The sequence below is a fragment of the Sinohyriopsis cumingii genome, unplaced genomic scaffold, assembly GCF_028554795.1.
Source record: "Sinohyriopsis cumingii isolate HCF-2022 unplaced genomic scaffold, ASM2855479v2 utg000813l, whole genome shotgun sequence".
NCBI lineage: Eukaryota > Metazoa > Mollusca > Bivalvia > Unionida > Unionidae > Sinohyriopsis > Sinohyriopsis cumingii.
This window is the reverse complement of record NW_028315934.1, coordinates 615,612-629,480: the sequence shown is the minus strand read 5'-3', so window position 1 is coordinate 629,480 and position 13,869 is coordinate 615,612. Positions and strand designations below refer to the sequence as shown.

The 13,869-nt window shown below is 34.0% G+C and overlaps 1 protein-coding gene across 1 annotated transcript; it reads right to left on the bottom strand.

The window, feature by feature from the left end:
- Window positions 1–1,600: 1,600 nt before the first annotated feature.
- Window positions 1,601–7,148, bottom strand: LOC149773202 (uncharacterized). The gene is made up of 6 exons (XM_089946653.1): window positions 6,990–7,148; window positions 6,198–6,335; window positions 5,484–5,606; window positions 4,331–4,447; window positions 3,455–3,596; window positions 1,601–2,094 (listed from the first exon to the last, which is right to left on the bottom strand). The coding sequence occupies exons 1-6, from the start codon at window positions 7,059–7,061 to the stop codon at window positions 1,970–1,972; spliced, it is 717 nt and encodes a 238-aa protein (XP_089802779.1). The 5' UTR covers window positions 7,062–7,148; the 3' UTR covers window positions 1,601–1,969.
- Between the last annotated feature and the right edge of the window lie 6,721 nt (window positions 7,149–13,869).

Sequence of the window (13,869 nt, the reverse complement as noted above, 5' to 3'; positions counted from 1 at the left end):
GCATGCTTTTATTATTCATGGTCTCAACTCCCTCACCTTACAGATATGAAAGAAGCGGAAACAAAAGGGCCACTATAAAGCGAGAAGATCAAGTCAATAACTTTTGTATCTAAACACATAAGCGAAAGTTGTGATGCATATTAGTTTTATAAAATTTGCATTCTTTTATTTGCTTAATGCCAAAACCATTTTTCATACTGCGATGCCAAAATTATTTGATTTAACCAAAATTTAATGTTACTTAATGCTCTGTATATGTTAACATAGTTATCTCTCTTAAAACTTAGAATATAGTCGTCCAAAATTTGTATACGCAAAATCAATAACTTTTATTATAATTGGTTTCCTTTTAACTTTAATAGTACTTGAAACTTTACCTCGGCTATGCTCGAACCATTGATCGCAAGATGTAAATGTTTATGGTAGAATGTAATCCTTTTATGGCATATAACTTAATCATTTAATATTTGCAATACTGAAAAATACAAAAATTAGTGTTTTGACTTTTTAGTTCAACGCATAGGGAAAAACAAAACTTTATTTACTAAATAATCTATTATGGTTTTGTTGATTTTTAAAACTGAGCAAGTTTTGGGGGCTCATTATTACCTGTTTATATAGTCACAAGACTTATTGCATTTAGAAACCTGTAATATCCGCACACTTATTTTAAATTCAAGAACAGTATGAATGCATTCGTCTTCATGTCAGGAACATTAGTCCACACAAGCACTGAACGATGATGAAACCCACTGTGTTACAGTTTCATGAACTCACGTGTAGTCAGCCAAAACACAACCAGTAATCATTCCACCCTATTTTACAATTCACATTTAATTCAAATAGTAATAGGTTGTCGGGACCTCTCCGGTTGGCTTACTAATACTATTACATATAAAGTTCTACTTAACATGTTTAAATTCGCATTATTCTATGTATAATTGCATCATAGCATCGTGCTAGCCCAGAATTATTGTCACAGATCATACATTGTGGTGAAATAATAAAGTACCAGTTACTGTCTGGGGGCGAAAGCACACATCAAATTGAAATATATATGTACATGTAAACATGTAGATAATGACGCGATGTTTATACAAAATCTCCATAAAAAATAAAACCTAATCATTTCGCACAAAGAGTACTTGGTGCACTACAGTTTCCGACATTAATAGTAAAAGGTGAATTCAATTATTCGCTCAGATCATTAAAACTGCATCAACATTAGATACAAAACACTCCATCTGTACATGATAAAACTATATCCCTTACATATTGTCCTACATTTACAGATCATAAAAATGAAAACAGGTATATATATATATATATATATATATATAATAGATTGTAAAGTACCATTGTTTTAAGACAGGTCACTTTAGAAAATATTGCATGAAAGCTGTTATTTCGACGACAAATTTGCGATCAGAAATGATGCATGTGTTGATTCAAAGTGGGTCAGTTGCATAGACACAATTTGTTGAAATAATTAAAACAACACCAAACATATTTGAGGAGGGGTTTTTTTTGGTGGGGGAGGATAACACATTTGATGTTCACCTCAAATAAATAATATTAATGACACATTGTAACACTCAGAAACAGTGTATTCTTTATTCATATATTATTATTAGATATGATGCATATATTTGAAACAATACAAAGAAGAACTTGAAAGTGCAATCCGTGAACGAAGCTGCGAACTTTTATCTGGATTCTATATTTCTAAGAAATACAACAAAGTTGAATGTTAATATGCAATAACAGGAAAAGTAAAGGTAAGCTAATAGTAATGCCTAACATTTCTCTTTGGAAACATCATAGAACTGTTGTCAGTATTCGAAACAATGACATGCTGACTCAGCACCATTTTTATAAGCGTCTTCACAGTAGAGATTTTGATGTTATATTAAGCTAAGGCCATGACAATGGTCCTTGTCATAGCATCGTTTTAATGTGGAACACGTCATTAGCAAACTAGCCACCAATAGCATGTATAGTAACAATACAAACGGTCGCAGTATCTTAGAACACAATAGTAGTAGATAACGCATGTCCTCTTTGTTCGGGCCAGTGATTTATCGCTGACGCAGTCTGCAAAAGAAGCAAGTTTGACACATGAACTATGTAAGCTTGCCCCGAATACCTTCTGTAATTACTCAAAAAAGAACATCAGAAAACAAAACAATAAACATAGATTAAATTGAAATGAAATACAAAAGCCCCCACCCCCTCACGCTCTCTCTCTCTCTCTCTCTCTCTCTCTCTCTCTCTCTCTCTCTCTCTCTCTCTCTCTATATATATATATATATATATATATATATATATATATATATATTATAAAATAAACAACACCAACACGTAGAATGTGTGACCGGTTTCGCTTTAATGCTTCATCAGACTATATATATATATATGTGTGTGTGTGTGTGTGTGTGTACACACTGTGGCCCTGAAATTAATAAAAGCTGTGAACATTTATAATGGAGACAAAACTGACTTTGGCTAGAGACCTACATTTTGTAATAAAAATGGGTTTTTTTTTTTAGGTACGAGATAAAGTGTTGGTTGTGTATGTCATAAGACCGCACGTTTTATATGTATATTCTTTATCAGCATAATTAAAACAAAGTATTACGTACACAGAGTAAAAGCAAATAGCTCGGATAACCGCCTGTTTATTCGAACATAGAAGACTAAACTGTTTACATTGGCTTAAACTGATACATTTCTCATAAAACTTTAGTTAATATATAGTACACAAATTATATGATAATCAGTATATATATATATATATATATATATATATATATATATATATATATATATATATTATAGCAATTGCATGACGTAATATATTTACATTTGGTACATTTAAAGTTTTCCGTGTCATGTACAATACAATTTCCTTAATTGAAAACAAAAATGGGTGCCATGACATGAGACGTTACTGCAAACTAACATGTAGTGTTATGAAAGATAAGTTCATGCCCCTCAATGCTAGTCTCATAACATGTTGTTTGCCTATTCCTCCACCGACCTTGCCACCTCACACCCACTAGAACCTGGACACAGTATTCTCACCAAAATTATTCTACATATAATGGCTACAAAACAAATTCTCTGACCACCACAGTTATAAAAATGTTGAAAGCTTAAATATATACTTCATATATTTTCAACCTATTTTGCAACAGAAATATGGCTGCTTGAAAACATAAAGATCAACAAGAGCGAAAACTCTATCACCATTATAAGAAACGATTCCATCCCTCTGTTAAGCATTTAAACTGTCGTTAGTCTATCTCATAAAATCACAGACAATTACATTACCGCAAGTCAGACATGCAATTGCCATGTATGTATGTGTGTATGCATGTATGCATGTATGTATTCTAGCACGCACGTACGCACTTACACATGCACGAGCGTATGCATGTATGTATGTTATCACCTGACTTGGGCACCATCCAAATGACTTCAGTGTCCTTACATAGCTCTTTTGACATAGGAGATAGGAAGTCCTTATTCGGTACGACAACGCCTGAACTCATGTAGCCTTGACGATCTGATGAATTTGAGGGCAAGTCGGATGTCTAAAGGTAACAAAAATTAATTTACATAGGAAAGTAGTAAGGTTGATGTGTGTGTGTGGTGTGTTATAAATATGTTAATAGCAGCAGCCTCGGTTGGCACTCAGATTAAGAGGTTAGTGATATGATCTGGTGTTAGGATAATGTGACTGGGTGGGACATGATGCTACATGTTTGCGGCATGAAGCCCCAGTGCGAGAGATACTATAAAATGGCAAACTGCAGACGTCGATACAATGTAACTACAATTTTGTTTAAAGCTAAGTTAAAAATCCAAATCGCACACAAAGACAATACCTATAGTGTGCTGGTTAGAAACAATATATAAATATTAAGTTGTCTTTAGCATGTAGCCGCTAGCATATCTGCTTTTTTCGGAATCCACCGTGTATATATTAGTTCTAATTAAAGAGCTAAATGATGTATGGCTCCCATTTCTTTGATCCAATTTATACTTTAAAATGATGAAGCTTTATAACCAGTATATAACATTAGACGCAGTAATGTAATTAATAAAGTTCTTATTGCTAAATATCCGATAAATATTTGATTTTCTTCTCACGGTGTGGTCACTTTAGTGGAAAGGAAAAGACACAATGAAACGTTATATCAATAGGGAACAATATAATAAAATAAATATCAGCACATCTTTTAAGTATTGAAAACATTAAGCATCATTCGGCGACTCGGATCGGTGGCTGCTGTGATAATGCGAGAATGGATAGAATGGAACTCACCGTTTTGTCTCCAAGGAAACTTTTCATTTTCTCTGGGGAAAGTAAAGTAGACGTGTTGACGGCGGTCAAGAAGCAGGTTGGTTTCGACATTTTGTCAGGTTTGTATGCAAGCAGACTCTGAAAATTGCAATAAAATATCTTTAAAATATATAATTTATACAACGTGAAAATGAAGACGCCTTTCAAAAGATAGTAATGAAGTTGAGGTATGAAGTTAAATAGATAGATAGATAGATAGATATATGATATATAGATTTTGCCAGACTTATGTCATTTGTGTGTTCCACATAATGAAATCTAATTTGAGAGATACAGAAACAGGAAAATAAGTCAGTAGTAATCAATATATCAGTGACTTAAATTTACAATATATTATGAATTTAACTTATAACTTTCTATGTACGGTCTCGAAAGTAAATGTTTAGGGCTTTAGCGAACGAGACTAATATATTATTTGGTCCTGTCATGAAACCTTTGATTAAATGCAGCAAACAAGTTTTGGAGACTCACGTTGTTCTTTCCCTTCTTTACGTTATATATGATTATAATATAATGAGTTATCATAAGTCTGTCTGTATGTCTGTCTCTTTCTCTGGTCTTTAGTCTGTAGTGTATCAGAAAAAAAACTTTAGTCAGAACTATTCAATGTAAGCGTCCCAAAGGTTTCGTAAATGTTAGTAGCCAACTTTCATCTATGCAGACGAATAAACCGAGAAAAGATATAGGTTGTGGTTTCGTAATTTTGGTTTAAATTGTGCAAACAAACATTACATCAGCATATTCGAATCGAGAGACAGTGAACTGATTATGAATCATTATATTTCAGGAAATGCATAAATATAGTTTAAACCAACATGTTTATTTTTACCTGTCTTTGTTGATGTTACTTGCAGTTTTTAGATATACCCAAGAATTGGTCGTGGTACGTAATTGTCCTTTGTTAACAATGCTGATACAATATTTGCGAGATTTGAATATTCAGTTCAACGTGCACTGACTAATGCAAACCGGAATACTAACAGAATATAGAATATGTGTGACATAAGTGTGTGCCGTGATGAATCGACCGTATGTACTATTTCGCTCATGTTTGATTTTCAAAGTACTTCTTTAGTTGCTGAACTACTACAAAATATCGTAGTACTGTAAATACCTTTTCGAAATCGAAAACGGCCGTGCCAGTTCCTGCAATTTCAAATTTCTCCTCTCTCGACGTGACAGTAGCCTTCTGTGTACTTGTCTTTCCTGATTCGTCCTTGTAGGGAAGCCACGCAGTCTAAATACAAACAATCCAATAAGTAATACATTACATTTTATTTAAAAGAATTTACTCATGGATGAAATATCAAATGAGTTTCATTAACAAGTGTATTGATTGTAGAAATTGTTGCAGTGGTAATGATAATAAAAACGTAGCGATTCTACGTGAGAGCAGTTGGTTAAATTTGTGTTATCTATAAGGTAAAGCTCTTCGTTTAAACAAAATTTAGACATAGAAGACGAGCAGGCAAAGTAACTCAAAAGTAAAAAGAGTTTAAACGTTTAAACATTTAGAATTTCTGAATTCTGTGCTGTATCGAAATCTTTAATAACATTGATCTGTAAAATAAACTGTATGGAAAATGAAAAATCGTATGACATGTAGTCATTCATCATGTTAAACATCCGAATGAGAATTAAAAATGTCGGATGATCAATTCGCTGCATCAATTTTTAATAATTTAGAAATAATACCTGAAATACAAAAAGTTTAATGCGAATACTAATAAAGTAAGTGAAGAAACAGATATGCAAGATAAAGTAAAATAAAGTGTACGTAAGATGCCAGATCATAATAATTTTATTCAGTGATAAATGCCAGCAATACCTTGATATTGTCCTCTGCCTGCTTTCCTACTACATAGACAGCAACGACGATCGCAGCGGTCACTATGACAACAAGGACAACAACAGATATGGCTATTATTCTAAGCCTCTTTCTCTTTTCTTTCAACTCTTCCGGTCTCTGTAGAATTGGGAGATGATTATATGAAGTCTACATAGTGGTAATAGAAAGAAACGTTTCATGAAGCACATCAGAACAATCCTAACAAGAAAATATAAGGTTTGAGAAAATCAAAGTGTTTTGCTACTGTTCGTGATTTTGTGCAGGTGGTTCCTAATTCTTTTTTTTTTTCCTTCAAATCATGTTGTGGATAAAGACAAATGTATGAACCCGCTATATCACATTTCAAAGTGTGCCATTAAGCCTTACTGTCTCCATGTTCCTGCAAGTGACAGAGGGAACAATGTTGGTAAATTTAATATGGTTGCATGTTCAATACTGATATCATTTGAAGTTTCCGTGTGTAGACTTTAAATATATAAAGACAAAGAAAAACAAATAGTCGCAAGGATACAATTATGCTCAACATAAACGTAATGAATGCATATAATCCTGTTGAAGTTGCAAATACACATATTTTGCTGCAAGAAGTCTTTCCTATTGTATGCACTCCTTATTGAAGCCAATCCAGTTAAATTATTTTTAATATTTTGAAATAAAATAAAATGCCGAGTGATTCATTTAACCAATTCGACATATTTTTATTATATTCTCCAATGCCAAATTTCTAAAGTGTCAAATGACATCAAGTGGACATGAATTTAAAATTCTTACCTTTTGTTCGGGAGCTGTTTGCACAACAACTGTGTTTATATCTGGTTTTGTGTCGGTTGCCATCGGTTGCATGATGCGAAAGTCAAGGAAATCAGATCTCTTCAACTGCAGGATGCTCTTGGGTAAATATGGCACTAGCACAGTCGTACTTATACTCAGAAATTGGTGCGTCGTGAGATGATTAAGAAAAAAAGATAGATTTTGATTGGTCTTCGCGACTAGGAAGTAGTAACTGCTAACCGATTGGATAATCGTCCAAAGGTGGAAAGCGGCAGTTATGTAAGCGTCAGGGTGCGTGGAATGTGAAAATATGGGTAGGGTGTGATATAATATACTATCCCCAGACATAGGGTTTTGCAACACAATTATGTTTTATGTTATTTCTCAGTTCAATTTAAAACGTTTTTTCTAGTAGAGACTACGAATAAGCCTACCGGAATATATCAGGGCCACACGTTCTTTGTGCTGCTTCTCATTATCAACACTGTTTGGCTATAACGTCCTGAGTTGCTATTCTCCTGTCATGATAAGATCATATCTTTTCTGAAAGTAATCCATGCAGCTGTTGCTTACAAATAATCATGCTGGTATAACGAATCCTTAGTGGTAGGTTACTGTATTAAAGATGACTTCATTTCGTGTGTAACATTTTCAGCATTTCTTAAATTGTGGTTGAGTAGTTTGCATTCCTACATGCTATCCAAACACAAAACAAATGGTAATAATAAAAATTAGTTATAAGTGTGTACAATTACTCAGCTATAAGGAGCATTGTACTTTACCTGAAGTATCGAGCTTATCTTTTCGGTATTGGAATATGTCACAATTCTCTTAATGAACGAAATCTTCTAACATGAACATATAATTACAACTAATAGAGATTATACAAGGCAAATGGTCCATTTTTTTAAAAAAAACATTTTAAAACGTGTTTGGAAACTTGAATATAAATGTTTTGTCTTACTTAGTATTTATAGTATATGTACTTATGTAATGTACCAGTTGAATATGTTTCTGTACGAATAGCGATTTGTAAAGATGTTATGTAGTTTAGGTATTTTTTAAAATTGTTTATTAAAACTGAACATCAGATACTTAGGAACCTATCTTGAAATACAAGTATGTTGGCAATGTGCAAACTCAGATTTTCGTGGTCTTGTATGCACATTAACAAGATAAAAAGTGAGTTTACCTTATAGTAGGTACAGAATAGTATTGATTATAAATATGATTTAGGAATAATGCACCTCATTACCCATTCCTACCCACCTAACGCAAAGAAGAGAAATGCAGTAAATGTAACAATGAATATTACCTTTTTTCAAACAAAGACGTTTGGGATTATTTAACCTTTAAAAATGCATTCTCAAATTACCTTGAGGAAGACAAACTGCATTACATTTTCTTAGCGATGAAGATATGTCTAACTTAACTTTAAAGCAATAATGCAAGAATATTTTTAAAATAAGGCAAAATGCATAATAAGCTTGCAATAATACAAAACTAAAATGCTCCAAATCTGTCACACAACCCAGTTCTGTATTCAACATTTTATTTCTTTGCAATAGCAGTGCATCTATTGACAATGCGCTTGTTATTATATACATTTCAATTTCTCAACCAGGAAGATTTGATAAGTTTATATGGAACAGAGGTGACATGAATAAATTTGAAAAAATGCCAAACAGAATTACGTTTCCTTTTAAATATGTACTTTTTTGTCACCTTTGTAGGAACATAGAATGAAATATATCACTCATAATCCTCAGCAATACTATTTTATCAGTAATGGCATGTTTTATTGGTGTGATAAGTATATGCCCTTTCTTCGTAATTAATTATCTTAAAAAAGGGTACTATTGTACTTTCACCTGTTTGGTTTTATGTCCGTCAGTCCTTCTATCCCCATGACTATATTCTGATTTTAGCATATAAGCCATGTCATGTCCCAGACAAAAACAAGTATGAAGAAAATACATAGACATATCTGGCACTTATGATTCTAATTTTAGTTAGATTGTAGTTCCTGGCCGGATATAAGTAATTCCAAAAAATGTATTTTGCTTCAATGCATAAACACAGGCAAGCCCATGTTATAATTGCAATTTACCATGGTGAAACTTTAGTGTCCACTAATGTATTATTAGTCTCTCCTTAAACATATTGCGAAATGTCTGTAATATACTCCACATTGACAGATTTGCAATCCCGTAATCAGACAATTGTTGGTGAGCCGATTCATTAACAATTTTACCAACTGCATCCGACATCTTTTATGTAGGTGGTAATTTAATCGTTTAATGATTAAATCTTTGATGATGCTGGTGTCCCAAAAAGTCGTATTCGATCTCAAATCGATTTAGCAGCTCATAATTCCAGGATTTTCAACCAATCAGGAGCATCATATTTTATGCCATCAACGACTCACATTGCAACTTATTCAGCGAATGGAGCAGCGCATGAAAACGATCGAGTGGCACATTTGTGCAAATGTAAGCAATCATGAACAATGTCACTTAGGCCAGTTTCATATGTCACGTCAACTGGTTTTCTAACGTTAAGAACAGATTTGAAATACACGTCCGTGTGCTGAACTCATTATATGAAATACCTAGTTAATGCACATCGAGGTTAAACAACGTGTATCTCTTGATCCACAAGGATGGAACAAATATAAGGCAGCTGATTATTATGAAATGAATGATACACGGAAATGAAACCGAATATATAACCTTGCAGAGCTACGACTTTGCTCCCAGACCCACATCCATAACAGCTACATATGGTTACATAGACTAAATTGATCTGCCTTTTCGCGGAACTTCTGACTCCATTAGGCGCAATATGCATCTCATGCGCAAAAATCATTCATTATTTGAAATGTGATCAGGCCTGTTTAAAACCGATCTTATTGATGACCGTTTAATGTCAACTAGACATGATGCAGAATCGATGGAAATGACTCAACGAAGTTTGGTTTCATACTATCGATTAGAACTTTGTGAGTCTTTGCCGGTCACTAATGTTATTCTTAATCTAAATTCTTTTTTGATTTGTGACACCTAGTACCTGAGGGAAGTCAAATATCATGTCAGTCGGTACCAATCTCTGCTGAAAATACGCATGAAATGTTCCCGTCAAGACCACCAAAACGGCTGTGAACCAATATTAGGCCAATTGTTGTAAACTCTCAATGACGCTACTGTAATTTCAAGTGTGCTTGATTCCCAAACGGTAATATGTGCAGAAAGAGGTACGTTAAATTATATGGTTTAGCTATTGAGATTGTGATATTAGAGATAACGCTCAGGGTGAGATTACAACAACCTGTTGCATCCCAGTATAATTTCACGTTTCACACGTAGCGTCGCAAAGCCAAGTTATTCAATCATATTTGACCTCATCATCCGTGTCGCAACATACGCCATTGATATTTTCAACCAGTTCATGCATCAATACCAGAAAGTTTCTACTCTATTAAAAGTCTGATGAGTAATATTTGCCAACTTAATGTGGCCTCATTCATTACTCCGGTGCATCATACAAGGCAAGATTGTTTTTCCACCTAAAGCCATATTGTCCGCGGTAACTGCTTCATAATCTGTGGACACGAAATGGTTGTCTTCACACCGAAAAATAATCATTTTCTAATGCAATACATTTGTCAGAGGTTAAGCAATTGTGGAAAGATTGAAGCCAACCTTCCGACCAGCTATATCCAAAGATAGCATTAGTTGTTTTTCATTGTTAGGCATAGGGAATTTAACGATCGTCTCGGCCCACACATCTATATGTCTAATATGTTCGTTCCCCACAATACGTCTAAGAAATGTAATACAAGCACGCCAAACCTCACTTTAGGATGAATTCATTTTCAAATTTTCAGCACTTCGTCTTTCAAAGAACTTTCGAATCGTCTCCAAGTGGTCTTTCCAGTTGTAGTTGTAAGTGATGACATTAGCGATGCAATCACCACAGTTATCTAGACCAGATGCGATTAAACGTTGGAAAGTATAAGGCGAACATTTCATACAAACAGACATGACTTTAAACTGATTCGGACCATCTGGAGTCACAATTGCCTAAAGTTCCTTTGAACTTTCCGTTAGCGGAATTCGCCAAAATTCTTTAAAGAGGTCAAATTTGGTAAGATAGTTTGCATTGATATTACCCTTTTAATATATTTACATCCGAGAAGTATTAATGATGTTATTTAATGTATGCATCACTCCCGAACGTTATAGGGACCATAATACCTATTCTGACTAAACATTTGGAGAACGGACAAGAGAGACAGTACTCTATCTCCAGATTGAAACGTTCTTTAAGTTGTTGTTCTGTCGTACCTATATTTCATTTTTGACTTGATGATATGTATGGGGCCGAAATAGTCTACCATTATTCTACTAAATTGTTCGTCAGATGCAGGGGTAGATTGCTAATGAGGTTTATATATCTTCTGATTCGATTTTCCTACAATTTGACAAGTGTGCGATAAGATCTATATTATTTACAAAAGTCACTTTTAATGTTTGGCCAATAGAAATTATTCAGGATCTTGTGATAGGTCTTACTGATCAGCCGTATGAGTGTTCTGGATTAGACAACATACAAAAAATGTGTCCTGCCTTTATATATTTTACAAATGTATGATCAACTCAGATTTTTATTTTATTTGTTCGCAACACTCTTGATGGCAACAGAGTGCACGACTGGAAACTGGTGATCGCATTTTAAAATTGCTGTGAATATGAATAAACAGAATATATATATATATATATATATATATATATATATATATATATATATATATATATATATATATATATATATATTAATTGTCCAATATATTAAAACAATGTGTATTTTGCCCATGTCATAATAAAACAGATCAATTTTAACTTGATGTATGTGAGTTTGCACCGAATTATATTCGTGGCGTGTTTCAGGATCCTAACTCTTGTGTAAATCTGGTGGGACTTGACTGATTATTAACGAGATCCTGTATGGTATCTAGTTCAATTGTACCTGGACAAGGATGAAGATTTGGTTTTGTTTATCAAAATGGCCAAAGTTTGAAATACTGCAGAGGCAGGGTATATAATTTTAGTATAATTGGTTATAAACTTAAACTCAGCAGATATCTGTATAGGAAGCCAATGGGGAATGTAGATTCTTTTGTGTCTAACCCTGGAGTGAAGTGTTAATAATGTCGGTTGGATAAGTTTGAAATTGGGTTGGGGGTAGTTAACGGATAGAATTGTGTTTCTCAGGCGACGTATCGTGTTCTATAAACGAATTACACAGCAGAACCAGGCAGTCAAGCTTTGTTCTAGGCGAAAAGTTATTGACCAAGGTGGGAAGGAGGAGGGGCCTAACCCTCCTAAATGTTATCCAAGTGACCTGGATTTTAGAGTCTTCGAGAGCACATGGAGAAATAAGTAAACTGTTCAGGTAAAGGGAAAAATGGAGCGAACCTGAACGCTTAAAGGAAATAAATCCGTTAGCGCTTAAAATATGAGATTGAACGAGCAGTATTAGAGGCTGAACATCCAAGAGATCTCTCTAAAGGTGGTGGGATGTATAATTAGACAAGAGGTGAACCGTGAGTTATATAGTTGAAGTTGACACCAATCTACGAGCTATGACTGTTTCGCAGAATAAAAACAACTATCAAATTATGAAAAACAAACTGAGAGAGAGATAGGGGGATCTAATTATGTTGTTTCCTAATTATAATCCAGAGAGTATATCGATCTAGGTATTGCTGGACTGCGATGGCATGGCAAATTTAATACATAATTATGTAATATTTGATTGTGTGAATTTGTGTATATTTTTGTGTACTGGTATATCAATAGCTTCCTAGCATAAACCATGAGAGTACCATTTTTGGCACCCATCTTAAATTTGACGACACTTTGACCTGTAATAACATTTATCAATTGTAGAAGATGTTAGACTTTACAAATCGTTTAAAAACTAGCAACCTATATCTCCACGCACCTCTGCAGATCATTCAACATAGTTCTGTTAAGTCCCTCTTTGTCAAATGATTGGAAGTAAAATGCTTCATTTGCTCAAGTGACATGAATATCGGGAAATTCTTAACATAATTATGTTAGCAACGAACCTTTAAAGACATCTGTTTTGACCGAATTGAAGAATGATGATTTGTCCAAACATGGCTGCTGACTAGATTATGTTAAACATCTCCAGTGATTTAACACTGGATTATCACTTTCAATACAAATAGGGGAGGGACCAGTTTTTATTTACAAATATTATGCCGCAATCAGCGATCTAGTTAGATAAATCATACCAAATCAAATACACAAGTGAAGTCTATATTAAAAGAAAGCATAATAATATTATCCACTTTACCAAAGAAGTAAATGGCAGTTCATATCAGAAGAAGTTTATATAACAACGCAAAATTTCAATCGGTAATTATCACGTCCGAAGGTCATTTTTACACCATGTGATGCTCACAGCAAACTCAAGGCCTTTGTTGATGACAGCTCTGCAAAATACTGTGTACTAAACAGGCTGATGAGATTTAAAATGTTTTCCTCTAAGCCGTGTTTCTGAGATATTCTACTTACTCCAAACTCATGTGTTTACTTATATGGGAGGCTATGTCTTCTTCCTAGCCGACTGTTGGTATTTCACTATCAACATACTGCAGAGTAACTATGGAAGGTGTCAATGCCTGATATCATTTTCAAGCACAACACAAGCCTGAGACATCTAGTTCACAAATATATCAACAGCCTTGAATAGTAAACAATAATAGCTGAAAAAGTCACATCATAGTCTGAAGTTAAACAATTTGCCAGGGACCAATTTCCGAAACTGTACACTGCCACCTTATATCTCG